This window comes from Elephas maximus, chromosome 7 (assembly GCF_024166365.1).
Source record: "Elephas maximus indicus isolate mEleMax1 chromosome 7, mEleMax1 primary haplotype, whole genome shotgun sequence".
NCBI classification, from domain to species: Eukaryota; Metazoa; Chordata; class Mammalia; order Proboscidea; family Elephantidae; genus Elephas; species Elephas maximus.
In genome coordinates, this window is record NC_064825.1 from 43,885,033 (window position 1) to 43,906,233 (window position 21,201).

The 21,201-nt window shown below is 46.0% G+C and overlaps 1 protein-coding gene across 3 annotated transcripts in view; it reads left to right on the forward strand.

Annotated features, from left to right (window-relative positions):
• Positions 1-21,063, forward strand: part of GAB2 (GRB2 associated binding protein 2) — a 190,472-nt gene extending 169,409 nt beyond the window's left edge. For 2 of the 3 annotated variants that reach the window (XM_049889702.1, XM_049889703.1), the window contains exons 4-9: positions 8,956-9,548; positions 10,823-10,917; positions 12,174-12,438; positions 13,660-13,750; positions 14,101-14,203; positions 15,843-17,022. In XM_049889702.1, the coding sequence (XP_049745659.1) occupies positions 8,956-9,548; positions 10,823-10,917; positions 12,174-12,438; positions 13,660-13,750; positions 14,101-14,203; positions 15,843-16,274 (1,579 nt within the window). In that variant the 3' untranslated portion in view covers positions 16,275-17,022. Of the gene's footprint in view, positions 1-8,955; positions 9,549-10,822; positions 10,918-12,173; positions 12,439-13,659; positions 13,751-14,100; positions 14,204-15,842 lie in introns of all 3 variants that reach the window. The other variant, XM_049889704.1, reaches the window with a different exon arrangement.
• Positions 21,064-21,201: the final 138 nt, after the last annotated feature.

Sequence of the window (21,201 nt, forward strand, 5' to 3'; positions counted from 1 at the left end):
CTTGGTTTTGCAAGAAACCAAAAGGTAACTACATAAATGGAAAAATATACCATGATCATGGATACAAAGACTCAACCTTGTAAAAATGTCAGTACTACCCAAAGCAAACTAAAGGTATAATGCAATCCTGATCCAAATACCAGCATCATTCTTAAAGAGATGGAAAAACTAACTTTAGGTGAAACGGAAAGGGGCCCCAGATAAGCAAAGCATTATTGAAGAAAAAGAACAAAATAGGAGGCCTCACACTTCTTGATCTCAGAACCTGCTACATAGCTATGGTAGTCAAAACAGCCCAGTATTAGTACAATGACAGACACATAGACCAGTGGAACAGAATCAAGAACCCAGACATAAAACCATCCACCTTTGGTCAATTGATCTTTGACAAAGGACCAAAGTCCATTAAATGTTGAAAAGGCAGTCTTTTTAACAAATGCTGCTGGCAAAACTGGTTGTCCATCTGTACAAATATGAAACAGGACCCATACCTCATGCCATATACAAAAACTAACTCAAAATTGATCAGTGACCTAAATGTAAAGCTTAAAATGGTAAAGTTTATGTAAATAAAAATAGAGACAACACTAGGGACTCTAATACATGGCATAAATAGAATATAAGCCATAACTGACAATGCATAAATACGAGAAGGTAAACTGGATAACTGGGAGCTCCTAAAAATTAAACACTTATGCTCATCAAAAGACCTCACCAGAAGAGTAAAAAGGGAACCTACAGACTGGGAAAAATTCTTTGGCTCTGACATAGCCAACAAGGGTCTAATTTCTAAAATCTTACAGTATACTGTAAAAAAAAAAAAAAAAAAATTTTTTTTTTTTTTTTACAGAATACTTCAACAACAAAAAGACAAATAATCCATTTAAAAAATGGGCCAAGAATATGAACAGACACTTCACCAAAGAAGACATTCAGGCAGCTAAGACACAGGAGGAAATGTTCACAATCATTAGCCATTAGAGAAATGCAAATCAAAACTACAGTGAGATACCATCTCACCCCAACATTACTGACACTAGTCAAAAAAACAGAAAATAACAAATGTTGGAGAGGTTGTGGGGAGATTGGAGCTCTTATGCACTGCTGGTGGGAAAGTAAAATGGTACAACCACTGTGTGAAAATGATATGGCGACTCCTTAAAAAGCTAGAAATAGAAATACCGTACGATCTAGCTCTCAGACTCCTACGAATATAACTTAGAGAAATAAGAGCTGTCACACAAGTAGGCATATGCACACCCATGTTCATTGCAGCATTATTCACAGTAGCAAAAAGTTGGAAACAACCTAAGTGCCTGCCCATCAACAGATGAATGGATAAACAAATTATGGTACATACGCACAATGGAATACTACGCAACGATAAAGAACAATGATCAGTCTGTGAAACATCTCACAGGATGAATCTGGGGGGCATTATGCTGAGTGGAATAAGTCACAAAAGGACAAATATTGTATGAGACCACTATTATAAAAATACAAGAAAAAGTTTACACACAAAAAAAAATCTTTGATGGTTTTGAGGGAGGGGAAATCACTAGATAGACAAGTGCAAACTTTGTTGATGGGAGAGACAGCACACAATATAGGGAAGTCAGTAAAGAAAGATAATATAGAAAAAAAGAAAGGCAAATCACAGAAAATGAAACACAAGTCACAAATATTCATAACACATATCCCAGAAAGTACTTGTATCTGGCGTATATAAAGAACTTTCACAACTCAATGATGTGAAGACAAACAACCTATTTTTTTTTTAATGGACAAAAGATTTGAGCAGAGATTTCATGATAAAAGATATAGGGATGGCCAGTAAGCATTTGAAAAGATGCTCAATCATCAAGAAATACAAATTAAAACCACAGGGACATTTTGCTTCACATCCACCAGAATGGCTAAAATCAAAAAGGCGAACAATGCCAAGTATTGGCAGATAACACTGCCTCTGATATTTTCATTACATAGTGGGTTCTCCAGAAGAGAAGGAATGATGCTTTGTAGTTTACAAAGCCCTTGACATTAGTTGTCTCATCTGATCTCCACAGTAATCCTATAAAGTTACTTTTGGGTAGGTGCTTTGAGGAGAGAACCAAGTCATTCATCTCTGCCTAGCATAGAGTAGACGTAAGTATGTGTGGATGGATTAATACAGTGAAATAGTACTTACTGAGGCTAGTCATCGCAGCTCTCTGTCTATTCCTGCTTTCGTTTATGGAGAAATCTGACGTAAGCCTACAATAAATTAAGTACCTTAGAGAAAACTGTAAATTATTTGTCATTACTTTTGCTACAGTTACAGCCACTTCACTTTTCTCCGAGTCCTTGGTAGTCTGTTACGTACTCCTGCTAAAGTGACTTCTCAAAATCTCGTTTTCCACTGAGCTTCAGAATAGTGACTATCGCCAATGGAAGGAGTTTTGTACTGACAGTGTCAAGACCAGCAGAGTCTTTTTTGTCTTTGGAGACAAATTAGTTTCACTGGATTTAATCTTGCCCTTCAGCCATCAGGGCCTCAGACCAGAGTCTAGCCAGTCTCTGTCGTCTTATTTCAAAGAGGAACAAACCTATAACAGGTGATAATTCACATGCCTTGTAAAGTCGTAACCCTAATGAGGGATGAGGGGCATGAAATTTTAAGTGATGAGATTCCATAATGAAAACACCATTGCCCCTGCTGCAATATTCCACAGAAAGGTAGATGAAAGGTAAAACTGGAAATGTCAGTAGAGAGCTTACCCATAATTAACTATCCCCAAAGTTTCCCCGACTCATTCACCTAGTGGCTTCCATGGACTAGAGTAAGAATATGGTACTTTTAGTCTTATTTAATGTCAGATACACAGCTTTGCTCTATCACCACGGAAACAGGTGAGTTCAAAATCATAGCCAGAAGGTTTGAGATACAAAGATCACCTCACCTCTTAAAAATTAGGAGACAGATTTTTCTGAGTTTTCTTCCCTCACAGGAAGAATCCATTTGGGATGGGTCAAATGCAGGTGGACGGTCCAAATGACCTCTTCAGATTGCCAGTGACAGCTTTAGAACACTAAATGGTGGTTAGTTTACGTACAAGCATTTACACGGTAGATTTTCTTAAATGGAAGAGAGTCATTAAAATTCAAACTGAGGCCTTCATCACTAAGGTACTTAAGAGTCCAGTAGGGTGGGAAAGAGCAAAATCATGGTATAGTAATTATAAAAACCTTCACATAAAGTTATATAAAATATGCAAAAGAACAGGTGAAAAGTGACGTGGCTAGGAAGACTAGGAAACCATTCCTAAAAGCCGAGGCAGAATGCTGGGGTTCACATTAAGACTAAAGCATATGCAAGAGCTAGTGTGATGTGCTCCCATCCCCCAACAGCTTCTGGAGCAGCTAGCAGTCAAGAACGGGAAGGAAAGGCATTGGGCTGCTAGCTTGGGGAAGGCAAGTATTTTCTCCCATCCATCTTTCTCTACCAGGGAGCTCCCCTCTGCCATTTACTGTTCTCCTCGTCTGATACATGAAGGGTAATACCTGTCTCTCAAAACTATTAAAAAAAAAAAAAAAAAAAAAGTTTTTTTTTTTTTTTAAAGTGACATCTCATGTGTTGTGCCTGGCACAGTAGCTTGCACTTTTTATGAGGCCTTGGTTAGCCCACAGCCCTGGAAGAAAAGCCTCTATACTCAGCATCTCTCCGCATCCACTGCTTCCCAAGTACCCATCCCACAAAAGCAACTCCGAATGTCATGGTAACATAGGTACTCAGTAACGGTTTAAATGAAAGTAGTACAGGCCACATGAATTCTGAGCGCTCAGAATTCCCCATCTTAATTCTTGCCCAAAGGGTAAACAGTGGGCTTTGAGCAGAGAATCTAGAGACCTGGGTGCTAGAACCAGTTCTGCTACCATCTAAGTGTGTAAGTTTGGGCAAGTCTGTTTCTCTTAGTCCACTCTTACGCATGATCCTTGAAGTTACGATCAGTTCTCTTTACTATGCACTGGTGTTACCTACCATGTGCCGGACACTATACTGGGGTACGAGATGTAGCCCCTACCTTCTAGGATCACACAGTCCAGTAGAAATGAAAAGACACAGACCTAAATAACTTTGACACAGGCAGAGAAAGATGAGTGATACGATGGAAGCACAGAGTGCTGTGGGAGTATAGAGAAAGGAGTAATCAAATAGGAAAAGGAATCTGAGAACCTGTAAAACCTTTATGGAGCAAAAAGGCTTATTTTAGACTTTGTGTAAGATTATGATGCATCAACAAAACATTCCAGAGAGAAGTGAATGATATAAGCCAAGGACTGGATCTTAGACTATGTGGGACATGTTTAGGGATGAGAGAATAGTTCTGTGAGCTCGTGTGGAGAATGCCGGGACGGAGGGAGGTTGGAACAGAAGCAACAGGAAGGGTTTCGATCTCCTGATCCAAGAGTTTAGAGCCTGAGCACCAGGCCAAGCTCAAGAAAGGGAATGGCAGCACCAACACTTTCCTCTATTCATTTATTTTTTCACTCATTTGTTATTTCAACAAATATGTATTCATTGTTTACTGTGTGACAAGCACCTGTCTGAGTGCTGAGGAAAGAAGAATGAATAACACAAGTTTCTTCCCTCGTGGAAATCACAGCCTGGTGGAGGAGACAAGTAACAATGGCACATTATGTAGATAATAATGGCTACCTGCTTCAAGAACAGAGTTGAGCAAGTGATTGATTATGCTTGGAGGTAGAGGATATACGAAATGACTTAAACAGATGTGCCATTTAAGCTGAGTTTGAAGAATAAATAGGAGTAGGAGCTTCCCAAAGTAAGAAGTCTCCCAGACAGAGCAAACAACTCAAAAAAGGTCCAGAGGCTTCACTAAGTCAGACGCACTGGGAACACTGGAAAATTTGGTCTGAGTGGATCCTAGCATGGGAAGGGGAAGCAGGTAGAAGATAGCAAATCTGTTGAAGTTGGAATAAACCTAGGAGTTTGGGTTTAGTCCTAAAGGCAGTGAGGCAGCATTGAAAATTTTTAAATGTCAATGGTAGGTAGAAAGAATCTGAGGGGCCTGGCCAATGGCAGGGAGACTAGTTACCAGGCCCTTTCATTAATCCAGAAGAAAAACCAAGGGCATCTGAATTGAGGTGAACTTAATAGGACCTGATACTGATAGGGATAAAAACCAGGAACCAAACCCGTTGCCATTGAGTCGATTCCGACTCATAGCAACCCTGCAGGACAGAGTAGAACTGCCCCACAGAGTTTCGAAGAAGTGCCTGGTGGATTTGAACTGCCGACCTTTTGGTTAGCAGCCGTAGCTCTTAGCCACTATACTACCAGGGTTTCCCTGATAGGGATAGTAACCAAAAAATCATAATGTGGATAACTCCCAGGTTTTTCTCTTGAGTGACCGATGCCTCTCCCAAGACAGGAAAGTCAGAAGTAGATTTCAGGAGTAAATGATGAGTCCATTCTTGAATATATTTAAGGTCACTGTGGGATACCTATAATCCTCTCCTCAACCCCAGCCCCAACTTAAAACCTTTCCTTCAGTTCTGGCCTGGCCCCTACACCTGCCCACTCTCATCTCTCAGTCCTACCATCTGACATGCTTGCCCCAGCCTGAGCAGCTTTAATTTCCTTGAACTTGCCAGGTTGTGTTCTGCTTCTTTGTGCCTCTAACCGAAATACCTTTTCCCCTCCGTTGCCTGGCCGGTTGCTGCTCATTCTTCCAGACTCACTCACATGTAACATCTTTAAAGAAGCCTTTCCTGACATTCTTCACTACCATCAGGGAGGGTTAATATTTTGTTATTGTTGTTGTCAGCTGCTATCCGGTTTAATCCAATTCATGGAGACCCCACGTACAACAGAATGAAACATTAATGGGTCCTGTACCATCTTCACGACCTTTGGTATGATCACGTCCATTGTTGTAGGCACTGTGTATTTTGAATGTCTTCCAATTAGGGGCTCAGTGGTTAAGAGTTTGGCTGCTAACCAAAAGGTCAGCAGTTTGAATCCACCAGATGCTCCTTGGAAACCCTGTGGGGCAGATCTACTCTGTCCTATGGGTGGCTGTGAGTTGGAATCAACTCGATGGCAACAGGTTTGTTTTTTTTTTTTTTTTTGGTTTCTAACCTAAAGGGTCATAGATGACCCTGCTGGTATTTGAAATACCGGCAGCATAGCTTCCAACATCATAGCAACACACAAGCCACCAAAGTACAGCAAACTGACAGATGGGTGATAGAGAGTTAGTATATTTGTGTATAAATCTGTCAACAGCAACCTACTCACTCCACTTGACTGTAATGATTTGAATGCATGTCACCTCTTCCACCACTGTGACCTCCCCTCCTTCCTAAGGCAGGAAGCATCTCTGTATCCACTGTGCTGGGCCCAGATGGAAAGTAGGATGTCAGTGAAAGCTTGTTAAATGAACAAATCCAACCGTCACATTCAGCAGACAGGTGAAAATGCCAAAAGACAGAATGAAAAGCCCCTATGTGTCTGGGAGCATTACTATTGGCTCCCCCTACCCTCTGCCCCAAGTACTACATTGTCTAGAGACTAAATGTTCAATTATCTAGGCCCATGGCTGTTGGCTTGGTTGTGTGTGGAATGGAATGGAAAGGGAGAAGAAAGAACATGGAGGCCTAGGAAGGAGGATGGGTAAAGGTTTGGGAACTGAAATAGAACTCCTAGCCATCAAGAATGCAAGTTTAGATAAGAGGGAACCTGGCCTGGACACCTGTTTCCCCTTCCTGCTTTTGAGGCCCTATTGTCTACCACCATCTGGTGGCCACATCAATAATAACAACCTCCCTATGAGCTGAGAGTTTCTATAAGGCAGAAGTTCATAGACTGGCCTCAAAGAATTACGACCACCCCAAAATAGCATGCAAATTTGTATGTATATGAGATTTGCCTTATTCTGGCAAGAAGCTCCAGGAGCTTTTATCAGATCCTTTAAGAAGTCTATGGCCTCCAAAAGACTGGGAGATTCTTTTTTTTTCTTATTGTACTTTAGATGAAGATTTACAGAACAAACTAGTTTCTCATCAGTTAGTACACACATTGTTCTATGACATTGGTTAACAACTCCACGACATGTCAGCACTCTCCCTTCTCAACCCTGTGTTCCCTATTATCAGTTTTTCTGTTCCCTCCTGCCTTCCAGTCTTTGCCCCAGGGCTGGTGCGCCCCTTTGGTCTTGTTTTGTTCCGTGGGCCTGTTCAGGCTTTGGCTGAAGGGTGAACCTCAGGAGTGACCTCATAACTGAGCTGAAAGGGTGTCCGGGGGCCGTACTCTCAGGGCTTCTCCAGTCTCTGTCAGGCTGGCAGGTCTGGTCTTTCTTTTTGAGTTAGAATTTTGTTCTACATTTTTCTCCAGCTCTGTCCAGGACCCTCTGTTGTGATCCCTGTCAGAGCAGTCAGTGGTGGTAGCCAGGCACCGTTCAGTTTTACTGGACTCAGTCTGGTGGAGGCCGTGGTAGATGTGGTCCATTAGTCCTTTGGACTAATCTTTCCTTTATATCTTTAGTTTTCTTCATTTTTCCTTGCTAAGACTGGGAGATTCTTGAAGAAGTCTCTAGCCTCCAAAAGACTGAGTCACTACTGTAAAGGCTGGTTTTAGAACAGTGATTCTTAATTTTTTTTTCCAAATGAAATCTTATGAAGCATCATAAAAGATGAAAAAGCAGACTTTGATCCCTACCTGCTCAGAACCTCACCCTGCAGTTCCCCCAGACACCTACACAGAACACAGAATCCAGTTTGAAAACCACTCTTGTAAAGGCAAAAGCACGTCAGGCTTCAGAGACAGATACCAAAACCAGCGGCCAAAGCTGATTCCGACGCATGGGCCCTATGTATGTCGGAGGAGAAATGTGCTCCACAGGATTTTCAGCGGCTGATTTTTTTTAAATATATTGCCAGGACATTCTTCTGAGACTCCTCTGGGTAGACACAAACCTGCAGCCTTTCGGTTAGCAGCTGACACATTAGCTATTTGCAGAAGGATCCTCAGAAATCATTGAGACACACTAGATAACACTTAGGAAGGGGGGCTTGGTGAGGCTCACAGACCATATCAGTAGCTGTACTGGAACCTGAACACAAATCTCCCCACTCCCAGCTTTTTTTATTGCTCAATCTTGCCTTATTTCCCTAAAACTTAAATTTTTTAAAAATAATAAAAACTTTTTCTATCCTGAACGTAGTTCCCAAACAGGAAAACGTTTTTCCTTTAGATTTCTAGTCTTCTAAAAACAGATGTTTTCTCCTCTAAATGCCTTGCAACAAACCATAATACCTGGTGGAAGATAAATCTATGGCTTACGTTTGAAAATATATAATAGGCAACATCAAGACCCATGAGCTCTGGTATACTTTACAGTGGGAAAACTGAGACCCAGAGAGGTAAACGACTGTTTTCTGATTGATACCAAATCAAAGGTTCTTTCCAGTCGCATATCCTTTGTATTTAAATGTATATATCCTGTAGTGCTTAAAACAAATGGGGATTTTTATTTGAATACATGCTTACTGAATGAATGAACAAATGGGCAGTATAACTGGTTCATTGATATATGTTTGGGAGGTAAGACCAGCCCCTGTTAATCACACCATTTGGGAGCTGGGGGGAGAGAAAAATGCTAACATTGATTGAACATCTGTATACTAAATACACTAGATCTAATTTCTAAACAGCCCTCAAAGTATGTTTCTAATCACCATTTTGCAGATGCATAAACTGAAGCTCAGAAAGAGAAAGTGCCTTGCCTAACATCACACAGCTAGTAGATGGCAAATCTGAGATAAATCTCAGGTCTGCCTGACACCTCAGCCTGTGTTTCTCCCGTACCACCCAACTGCGTGAAGATTTGACTTGAACTTGCTAGTCCTGGCCTCCTCTGACTGCCTGCCCTTTCCGTTCTTTCTCTCTCTTAGGAGTGCCAGCTTCTCTCAGGGCACCAGGGCCTCATTTCTCATGAGGAGCGACACAGCCGTACAGAAACTTGCCCAGGGCAATGGGCACTGTGTCAACGGGGTCAGCGGTCAAGTCCACGGCTTCTATAGCCTTCCCAAGCCTAGCCGGCACAATACAGAATTCAGAGACAGTACCTACGACCTCCCCCGGAGCCTGGCCTCTCATGGCCCCACCAAGGGCAGCCTCACAGGCTCTGAGACAGATAACGAGGATGTGTACACCTTCAAGACACCCAGCAACACCCTGTGCCGGGAGTTTGGGGACCTTCTGGTGGACAATATGGATGTTCCGACCACTCCACTCTCAGCCTACCAGATCCCTAGGACATTCACGCTGGACAAGAACCACAACGCCATGGCAGTGGCCACTCCTGGGGACTCAGCCATAGCTCCTCCACCCCGGCCCCCCAAGCCAAATCAGGCAGAAACACCTCGTTGGGGCAGCCCTCAGCAGAGACCCCCCATCAGTGAAAATAGTAGATCAGTCTCTGTCGCTGCCACCATCCCCAGACGCAATACCCTCCCTGCAATGGACAATAGCCGACTTCACCGAGGTCAGTATAAACCCCAGGTGAGACCCAGAGGGAGAGGGAGGTAGGTAGCCTAGGGTTTCTCGGTAGTTTGCCAGTCCTTGGTCATCATGACCAGGGGAAACATAAGGACCACCTAGGTCACTGATACTATACTCACAGGTTTAGGTATCTTCTACTCACTGGAGGCGATTAACAGATGTCTACAATGGCAAGAGTATAGCAGACTCTGCCTTGGAGAAGTTAATATTCTACTAAGGGAGCTAGAACATTCTTGGCTAATCGCAATACAACATATTACGGGTTTAAAAGTCCAAATCATAGTATTTCATTCATTTATAAATCAAACCAAACATTTACAAAAATTAATTTAGAGGACCAGTTCAAACTGGAGCCAAACCTATGTGGACTAACAGTCTATTAAAATAAGATCAGATCTTCTGAATATTTTCTAAACCACACTTGGATCTTTTTGGTTAAGTCTGAACTTCTGTTTGAATTCAATTCTATCATCATTTGTTTTCCACTGAGAGTATTTTAACTTTGCATGTAACCTCCTCTGTTTGATAAAAGACTAAAAGAATGTTAATTTGTTTCATTTTGCATATTGTTTTATAGCTTGTGAAGCCTTTTCCTGTTGTTTTGAGGCATGTGGTGATCCTGAGCACTAGATGGGACAAAGCATCACTGTCTCCATGCCACAGAAGGCCCATGGTAGTTAGGAGACTATTTCAAGGTTGCCTAGTCAGTCACTGGCAGAGATGGGACTCAGACCCTGGTGACCTGAGTCCTGGTTCAGAACCCTTTGCACAGTCTTTCAGTCTGTCAGCAATTTGAGCAATCACCCTGTGCTTTGGCACTGGGATGACAGGGATATAAATAAGACATGTCCCTGCCCTTCACAGAGTGCACATGTCTAGTTGGGGAGATAAAAGCAACGTGCATAAATTATTACAAGTATTATTATTCTTGTAAGTATTAGTATAGGTGGTATCTGAAATGAGTGGAACAGGTGGTAAGTGCTGTAGGAGTTAAAGGAAAGGTGCACAGATGAGGGCAGGAGTAGTCAAGATGGGATTCTCTGCAGATGATGACACTGGAATAAGTTCTGGAAGCCTGGGAGGAGTTTTTGAGCTGGGGAGTAATCTGCTAGAAGTAATACCTTACCACTTGGGATTGAGAGCAGTATCTTCTAGAGTGTCAGTAAGGCCCTGAGCAACACTGGTGAGGGTATGGGGAAGTGTCAGCCCTGGATCAGTTGTGAATGCATATGGATCTTCCTTCCTCTGTCGTCGTAGCTTCTTCCTGTGAGACCTACGAGTACCCCCAGCGTGGTAGAGAGAGTGCAGGCCGGTCTGCTGAGTCCATGAGTGATGGAGTCAATTCTTGCCTGGTGAGTGGAGTCTAGCCAGGGGTCCTCAGGCTAGCTCGGGTGAGTTAAAGATCATGATCCGTGGACCTAAGAGCACAACCCCCAAAGGGTAATGGCGTCTTTCTCTTGGGATCCTACCTAGGTTCCTGTCTCAATTCAGAACCTTGTGTTCTGTTTTTGAACAAGTAACGTACAAATATACTAGTCTGGAGAAAATGTATATACTTAGGTAGGCTGGGCTCCAAGGCTCCCCAAGCCTGTAGGTAAGCAAAGGGAGGCCTAGGACGCAGAGGACCCAGGCCCTGGGACAGTGGATCTTCTAAGGCAGCATGCTTCCCCATGAGGTCTCACCTGGAGAAGAGATGCTAGAGTTTGAGACTCTAGGCAAGGGGTGGTACTCAGAGTCCAGCCAAGTAGCAGAATTATGTTTCGAGTGCAGCATTCCAGGCTGCTGTCTGGGCAGGGCTGGACACAGTTATCCAAGGTGTCAGGCAAGAAGACGGGGGCCTGGCTTCAGGCCAACTCTGAAAGTTAGGTAACCAAGGCAGGAGAAGTTCAGCTGTATGCCTGGGGAGACAGGGCATGATTTGGAAGAGGGTATATATAGCAGGAGTAGAGCCCTGGTGGTGCAGTGTTTAAAAGCTCAGCTGTTAACCAAAAGGTTGGCAGTTCGAATCCACCAGTTGCTCCTTGGAAACCCTGTGGGGAAGTTCTACTAGTTGCTATTAGTCAGAATTGACTCGATGGCAATGAATTTGATTTTTTTTTTATTTGCTAAATAGCAGGGTTGTTGCATTGCACAACTCTATGACAGCTCTGACTGCAGCTTGGTGATCACCTAGATGCCTGGAGTAAGCCCCAGGTGCACTGAAAGCGGGACTGGGGAGGCATAACTGGCCCCAGACCTCACCTGTTAGGGCCAAGACTTCTCATATGTTCCTTGCCCTGATCAGGGTCTGAGATGCTGACCTGCCAGTGGTGACTCTGGACTTGAGGTGGAGGGCGGGTCCTAAACCAAGCCTATGTAGTCCATGGCTTGTCATACCCTGTCTTGATTAGGCATCCAGAAACCACAGTAAACCCAGCCACTAAGGATATTTTACATTATAGATTGATCACGAATTATAAGTAGATCCCAAGAGATCATGGAAACTAGAAGGGACCCACAGACCTCATTTCTCTCTGCCCCCACTCTGCTTTCTTAATAAAATCTCACTTCCCTCATTGTTTCATCTGACTAGTGACAGCTGGATTTCTTTCACTCTCCCTCTCCCTAGCCAGGGAAAACAGTTGTGGGCCGATCGGATAGCACCAATTCTGAAGACAACTACGTACCCATGAACCCAGGTTCCTCCTCCATGGTGGCCATGGAGCGAGCAGGTGATAATTCCCAGGGCGTCTATATCCCCATGAGCCCAGGGCCCCATCACTTCGACTCGCTTGGCTACCCCTCCACAGCCCTTCCTATGCACCGAGGCCCCAGTCGAGGAAGTGAGATCCAGCCACCCCCTGTCAACCGCAACCTCAAACCTGACCGGAAAGGTAAGTCCACTCTTTCCCCTGTCCTATATCTGGACAATGTCCATGGACTAATTCCATTTGCTTGGGATCAGGTGGATCCTGGACTTCTCTTTCAAAGAAGTGGTAGCTTCTGGGGCCTAAATCACCTCCACACTCACACCCACACGTACACAAACACTTCAAAATTTATCCCAGTGCTCTGGCACTCTCAGGACTGGCTGCTGGAGTAGCACTGACGGGCAGGAGTGCAGGAATTGGGAGGACAGGACAGTTCAGGTTCCAGCTCTGCCGCCAGCATGCGGTTGTAGACAAATCATTTCACGTCTCTGAAGTGGGAAGTACAATACTTATCTCCCAGATGCACTGAAGGACATAGATACTGTATCTAAAAGTGCTTTGTAATGTTTGTATAGCATTTATTATCTAAAAAGGCTCTGTACAACATCATGTAATAGAAAAGCTTGAGCTTTGAAGTCAGGTAGATCTGCGTTAGAATCCTTTTCTAATACTTTCTAGGTATATGACTTTGCATAAAAAATAGATCATTTAAATTCTCTGAGCCTCACTTTTCTTATATGTGAAATGGGTATAGTAATTCCTAACTCCCAGAATTGACTGTGGTACACAGCAGGTGTTCAATAAAGTTAGATCTATGTCCCATGCATTTAGACCAAGAAGAAGTACCAGAGTTCAAATTCCAGGTCTGCCACTACCTCACTCGACTGGCCTTGGTTCAAGAGCATAGATTTGGAGGGAGGGGTAGGGCAGCCAGGCAGAGATCAGCCCCCCGCCTTGGTCTGGCTAACAGGGAATTCAAATCTTAGCGTGTAGAATTGAAGCTTCGGGCCCTCATGGCATTTACCTTCCTCTTTGGTGGGTCCCATAGCACTGGTCCAGGAACAACAGGAAGTAGTCATGGTGACCATCTCCATTTCAAATATTGTCTCTTTATATAAAGTCACAAACCTGGGGGGAAAATCTGTTGTCAGACCACGTGTCCCTATTTTGAATTCTGAAAATATAGTTACTGTAGATAAGTAGAAAAAATACAGAATTTGCAGTCTAAAGACCTGACTTCAAGGCCTATCACCATGGGCAAATACATAACTTTGCTGAGTCTGTTTCCCTGTGCAAAGCTGGAATGAATGTGAAGATGCTTGTAAATATGTATGATGTTCTGTGTATGTGTGTATGGGTAGCATTATTATTGGCTGATGGCTTGACTTTCTGTTTCTGCTTCAGCAAAGCCAACACCACTTGACCTGAGAAACAACACTGTCATCGACGAGCTTCCCTTCAAATCACCTGTCACCAAGTCTTGGTCTAGGGCCATGTGAGTGTCTGCTTGTGGAGAGGGAGCTTGGAGGAGGGCCATTAAGGGAAATGAGGAGTAGAATGGTCCCTGGCCTGTGAGTCAGGAAAGCTGGATTCTGGTGCTGATGTTCTCATTTGCCAATCATCTCTTTATCTCTTGGGACTAGGTTTCGTCATTTATGAAAGGGAAATAATTATACTGGCCCTGCCACACTACCCAGTAGGCTGTTACCAGATCTTTATCTGATAATGGAGTGTGAAGCTCTGAGAGCCAAGATCTGGGTGTGCAAGGGTCAGGGGCCAAGCTGTAGGCTAGAAACAGCAGCCCCGAGGCTTCCCCAGGATTTACTCTTCTTTTCCTCGCAATAGCCACACCTTCAACTCAAGCTCCTCTCAGTACTGCCGCCCCATCTCCACGCAGAGCATCACCAGCACAGACTCAGGAGACAGTGAAGAGAACTATGTCCCTATGGTGAGTCCTCTGGGGGTTGGCAGGAATAACTCCTATCATAGTCCCCTAGGACTCACCTCTCAGTTCCCTACGTCCCTGCTCAGCTAACTCACCTAGGCCCAGGGGCTTTCTGTATTATTTGTGATTTGAGTATCATGTCTCAAATCCTCCTTGAGCACAAGCAGATTGCAGGTTGTCAGAGGTAAGGAGGACATGGTGCCTGTCCTCAAGGAAGTCATGGTCTTAAAGAGCAGAGAAGCATGCCTCTGTCATGGCTGTGACAAGAGGTAACATGATCAGTGCCCTGGAAGAGGAATGCTGTGGAGAAACAGCTGCAGGGGGGTGGTCAGATCAGGCTGGGGAAAAGGTGGGCAGAGGGAGGAGGCACCAAGTCGGAACTGTGCAGGGCGTGGAGAAGAATGAGCAAGTAGTTAACTGCGGCTGAAGCTAGGGTGGGCAAGGGTGGGCTTGGCCTCGAGCCAGACCACAAAGCACACCTGAATGCTGTCTAGGTGGGGGGCCACAGACGATTTCTGAGCAGGCCAAGTGATTAGCCAGGTGTTTTTTAGAACAGCTTCCAGGAGCATGTATAGAATGACAAGAGCATCCTTTAAAGTTAGCTTCCTTCTTCTATCCTATTAAAATCTTTAAAAATCATTTCCTTATTCTTTGGTTCCCATGACCATGACCAAGTATGTGAGTGTAACCTTTTATTGAGTATTTACTTAGTGGTGGGGAAACAGACATGTACATAACTGTGGTAAAGGCCATAATGGAGGAAGAGATAGGCACAGCATGATATGTTTTCCCCAAGATTTTCAATGAAAAGTCGTAGCTGCCCATCACCTGGTAGTTGTTGCATAAATATTGAATGAACGAATCAACCAACCAGAAAACCAGTACATTGGGCTATCACCTCTCTCATTAGATTAAGACTTTGGGAAAATCCTAGACAAGTCAGTGCATCTCAGGAGACAAGCCCCTAGAGTGTGTCATTTGAAGAACTGTGAAAGACCTGGGGCTTTGTATGGCATGGAGATAAGGCAACTCTGTTCAGACCTCTGAGGATCTGGGGCTAGAAGGAGCAAGCGGCTTCAGTACGGCTCTGCCCCTGCTCCAGGCCATGGTGGGAGTTGCAGAGAGGTGGATTTGGTACAACAGAAGAAAACTGTGCAGCGTCTGATGCAGAAGGAAAAGTGCATCCTTCCTGGGAAGTGATCACTGGGAGGCTAGCAAGGGAAGGCTGGGTCACGGCCAGGAAAGAGACTATAGAGGACATCTGGCCTGATACCCTAAAAGGGAGGCAGCATGGGAGAGTGGGGTTAGCACAGGTTTGGGGGTCAGAAAAGAGACCTGGTTCCCATCCCTGCTCCAGCACTCACCAGCTGTATGACCACGGGCAAGTCACTTTACATCTCTGAACTTCGCAATTTCATCTTTTACATATATATATATATATTTATATTTATATATATATGAATAGTAATAATGCTTATACCAGGATTGTTTAAATGAGATAACATGAAAAGTCACAGTACAGTGCATGGTACAGAGTAGACTACTCAGTACAATTGGCTCCTACTCCCCGAGATGTGTTTTTCTGGGTGGCAGGGAAGCCTGTTTCCTAAACTCACTAACAGTTGTTTTCTCCTTGTGTTAGCAAAACCCAGTGTCTGCATCTCCTGTTCCCAGCGGCACCAACAGTCCAGCCCCTAAGAAGAGCACTGGCAGCGTCGATTATCTGGCCCTGGACTTCCAGCCGAACTCTCCAAGCCCCCACCGCAAGGTGCCTGGGGTGGGGAGTCTCGGAGAATGTTCCCAGGGCCCTGGGGGAATCCATGGGGGCCAAGGTGCATTCAGCACTGGACAGCAGCATTCAGCCACTCTCGTGTTCCTGTGCCCAACACTTGGACTCAGCTGTGCTCTAGTTTGGATCTTAAAGGCTCATATTCTCTCTCTCTCTGAGCACTGGCACCCTAGGTCCCTAGAACCTAATTACGTGGTCCATTTTCCTCATTGTACAGGTGGGAAAAGGCCACTGGATATCCTTTGTGAGCACAGAAGCAATGATTTGCTCAGGGCCTCAAAGTGAATACTCTGTCACATGGGGCTGCTAGGAGTCAGAATCAATTTGACAGCACCCAGCAACAACAAAGTGAATTAGTGACAGATCCAAGACTCGGGGATCTTGTGTTCTGGGCTTGAGCACTTTTTTGAGGAAAACTTACTTTCTGGGTAGGTCCCAGAATGCCGCCATTGGTGCAGCGATCTACAGAAGGAACTCTGGACCTAGGGAAGTCCTCCATTAGAAGCCCACTCAGGTAACTAGTGTAGCCAGCAGCTTGGGAGCTCCGCCTCCATGTTGTTCCCACTCACAGGGTGGTTGTGAGGGTTCGCCAAGGGGACACAGGTAAAGCCCTGTGACTGGTGCATGTTGGAACCTAGCAAATTCCTTCCCCTGGATAAGTGGCCAGAGGGATGTGGGCGGAAGCAGAGATCAAGGCCTGGATCCATCCACCAGAACCAGGGAAGGACCTGCTCCCAGGGACGGGCTGGCACAGGGCTATTGCACCAAACAGGAAGCATGATAAGTTTGGAGTTCAGGTTTTAAAGGCTACATTCAGAAAAAAGAGTTCAAGCTCTGAGGCTGGTCAGAAGGGCAGACAGAGGCCCACCTCCATTCCTCTTGGAGAAGCTCCCCACCTTACTACTAACTCAAAGCCACTTCCACTTTCCCATTCTGTCCCTCAGCCATCCACGTCATCAGTCACTTCCGACGAGAAAGTGGACTACGTTCAAGTGGACAAGGAGAAGACCCAGGCCCTGCAGAACACCATGCAGGAGTGGACAGACGTGCGGCAGTCCTCGGAGCCTTCCAAGGGCGCCAAGCTGTGACGCAGGGGCCACTGAGCCCGGGGAGGGGCCAGGAGGCAACATCTCCAGTGCTGGCTTCTCCCCATCTCCCTCCCTCTTCGCTCCCAGTGCCCCCTCCCACCCACCTCTTCTTCCACTCCGCCACTCTCAGCCTTCAAAGCACTTGACATCAGGGACCCTGAACCCTTCTCCTGGGAGGTGAGGGCCTGATTGAGGCACTTCCTCTGCCCACTCTGGGCCCACCTTTGATTTTTATCAGTAATGGCTATGCCTCCATCCACCTTAGTTAGGAGCTATTGCCAAAAAGCATCCTTCAGCCTCTTTCTGCCCTTTAGACCTGAATATCTACCAGATGTTGGAGGGAGGGGTTGGGGGTCTGAGCCAGATTCCACACCTCACGTTCAGTCGCAGCCCTCAGCCATCTTCCCTCTGGCTACCTGGCCTACCTCTCCTTCAGTCCCAGAAGAGAAGTCCTCTCACTGACCCAGGGAGCCAAGGACCAGCAGACCAAAATGAGCATGGGCTTTTTCATCCCTGCTTTTCTTGATAAAGAAGAGGAAAAAGCCACTAAAAGATGAAATAGTCAAGAAGAAAGGTCGAAGGTGGTCTTGAGGGGCAAAGGGATTAGATCCCCAGACACAGCAGGGCAGGTGACAACCTGTAGTGATCCCCAACTCTCAGGCCAAGGATGTGGCAGTGTAGCTGCTGCGGGGTGGGAGAGGCAGAAGGATAGAGGACAAAAGGAAGAGAAGACTGATGATGAAAGACCAGGGCTTAGGAAATTGGGGTGACAAGGACACTGTGGGGTCAGGGTCCCCAGAACTCTTGAGCCACAGGCCCCCGTGCCACTTTCTGATGCTGCTCTGAAACAGTGTCCTGCTAAACCCCTCCTTGAGAGGCCCCACCAGGCCTGAGAGCACCATGATGCAGAGGGCTTGGCCCCGTGCAGGGCGATGCAGCAGACAGTGTGAGAGTGCCAGCGTGGCTTGGGGAGGCTGATGGAGAGCTGTGGGCAAAACCTGCAGTGTGTAGGGGTGGGGGCATGCGGAGAGAGGGTGTGTGGTGTAGAATGGAAGTGATGCCGGGATTCGGGGTCACCCTGTGATAGGAACTGGCAGAGGCACAGGGCAGTGTGTGGGTGCATCAAGTGTGTCACCACAAGGCGGGCTGTGCAGCAGGGGAGGGCTCAGAGGCAGTGTGACAGAGGGTGAGATGCAGGGGTTAAGGCCAGTCTGTGGGGGTGGGGGCACAGTGCAGCAAGTGGGGAAATACAGTGAAAGGACCTGCAGAGCTGTGGGGGACGCAAAGTGAAGCAGAGTGAAAGAGTGATCTGTCTGTAAGTGTAGCATAGTGCATGGTGGCATGATAGGAGGGCAGTTCAGAGGATTGATGGTCGACAGGTAAAGAAGTTCGAGGGGAAAGAGCAGTGTGGAACTGTGTCCAGAGGATAGCATGTGTGTATTGCTGGCAGCCTGTGCTGTTTGGCTCGGTTTTGTGCCAAGTTCCAGGACTGGTTGCAAGTCTGGCCTGGTGCCAGGCCTAGAGTGTTTTCTACCTCACCTGACCCTCCTGAGGCCTGCTGCCCCCTAGCATTCCAGGTGCCATGTTGCACTCAGACTTGGCTATAGGGAAGAGACAGGCCAGTCCTCTCCTTCCATGGCTTGGAAGGCTATCAGATCAGCGACCACCTCCTCCCATCCCAGCCACTGAAGGGAGGTAGAGCATTGCCCCAGGCTCGCTCTTTGAAGCCTAAGGGAGGGTGGTATCTGAATTTTTAAGTTGAAAATTCTTAACCAGATTTTCAAGAGTTTCATAGGCAACTGGGCAGTGAGACGTTTCATCCTACCCTGGGGTAAATAGACCTTCTTCCTCCAAAAAATGACTTCCCGCTATGTGCGGTGGGTGTGACTACCATGTCCCTCCTGTGTATACACATGTGCACGCAGATGCACGCTTCACGCTTCATGCTTCACCAGACCAATGGCCTGACCGTTTCCTAAGACGTTCCATCCTGGGAGAAATTTCCTCAAGAATAGCTCCTCTTCTAGCATCAGTTCAGATGAACTCAACGAGCATTTATTAATGGCTGCTGTGGCCAGGATCTGGGCTAGGCACTAAGGACACAGGAATTACTCAGACCTTGTCCCGAGGTCACAGTCAAGTGAGGAAAAGGGCATGAGATATTGGTAATGACCATAAGAGAGGGAGACCTAAAATGTTGATGGGGTGCAGAGGAAGCAAAGACTACTTCTACAGGGAGGTCGGTGCCAGGGGTAGGAGTCAGGAAATGATGGATGGGGAAGATGGAGATCGGGGAAGGAGATTTCTAGGAAAAGATGTACCTGAAAGCAGGAGCATCCTGGGGAACCTTGTGCTTTGGGGAAAGACCTTTGGGAGTATGGGTCCAGCCACTCAGAAGTGATAGGCCCATGCCTCTGTGTTCCCAGAGCTGAACTGGTGGTGGGACCAGTGGCTGACACTGGGCAGGTGTGCAGGGTACTGGTTCACTCTGCCCAACCCCAGCAGGCTACAGGTGGGCCCAGGTATTGATACTCTCAGTTTCTATCCCCAGCTGCTTCTCCTTCTGATACCAGGGTGCCATACAAATGTTAGCCTCTTCTGAGTGTACCATGATGTGCATGAAACTGGCTGGAGTGTTCAGAAACAGGTGTTCAAATCTAATCTCCAAGGAGCCCTCCTTTCAGCACTTGATTCCTTTAACTGCCGAAACCCTTAGGGTGGAGTTTGGGGTAGAGAAAGTACAAGAGAAAAGGATATTGGCCTTGAAAGCAGAGACTCTGACACACAAGCCCCAAACTACCAGCCATGTCTAGGATGCTCCCTAACCTCCCAAAACAAGGAAAAGTTGGCTCAATTTAAAAAAAAAAAAACAAAACTGGTCCTTTGACCTATCAGTGTGTCGAAGTCCAGCTCTCCTGGTGGCCTGGCTAGGACTGAAATCCCAGAATAGAGATGCCTTCTCACCCAGCATAGCTCTCACAAGGACTCATCCTGCCTGGGGCTCCCCAAAGCAGCAGCCACCCTCACCCACTTAACATCTCCACTTCTGTAAGATTAAAGAAGAGTAGGGACAGTGGGCAAAGAAGGGAATGAGTACGTGCTACAGGAAGATGGTTTCTTAGGACCCTGGTTTGCCCATCTGTGGAATGAGTGGTTAGATTAGATGGTCTCAAACCCCTTCTAGGACTGATGCTCCGCTGTTTAATGGGGACTCCCTGCTGCTCTGTCACCTCTCCCTTGAGGGTCTGGATCACCAGGGATGAACAGCACCCATAAGCATTAGCCAGTTAACCCAGTTCCCTCCCTAGCTTGATTTTGGTAACTTCCATGTTTGAAATCATTAAAATATGCCCAATTCCTTGGACAGAAGCACAACCGTTCAGAACTTATTGGAGCATGGGCTCAACCCCAGTCTGCCCTTTGGCCTCTTTACTCTTTCCACTTGGCCTAAGGCCACAGCCTCACACAATGACCTTGGCCTACCCTACCCCCCCCCACCCACGCCCCTTTGACAGAGCTCTAGAAGAAGAGTGCACAGCAAGAGGAAAACTAGCACTTCCTTCCTCTCTCTGGGCCTTCATCCATAAAATGGAGGGCGGGGAGGAAGTGCAGCTGGCCATGTGAGATCTAAAGAAGCCTCCTACTGGGGCCATCTTTCTGGGACTTGGCCAAACTCCTTGGAGCCTGGGGCCACAGTGGGCTGCTTGCTGAGGGGCCCATTGGAGATACAGGCCGTCATGTGATATTTGGTGGTGTGTGTTCTTGTGTATTTGTTGGTTACGTGTGTCTTGAAATTTAGAATCATTTCGCACATAATTGTCGCTATTTGTCGGGAAGAGAAAATAATGGGCTAGTAGAAGCCCAGTCTTAAGTTTTTGTCCTGTTGCCATTTAAAATTGACGTTTAATTTTTCAAATCACTGTTGGTGCCTAATCACTTAAGTTATTAATTTATTCTTTTTTCTTTATAAAAATTTGTAACACATATTTATCTTGTGAGTAGGTCTGGGGGTGGGGTGGGAACGTGTTGAACTGGGTGATGTTTTTGCTGTGGTGACACATGGTACAGGCCTGGAGCTTGCAGGTCCCTTTTTACTGTGGTGTTGGAGCAGGACAACAATAAAG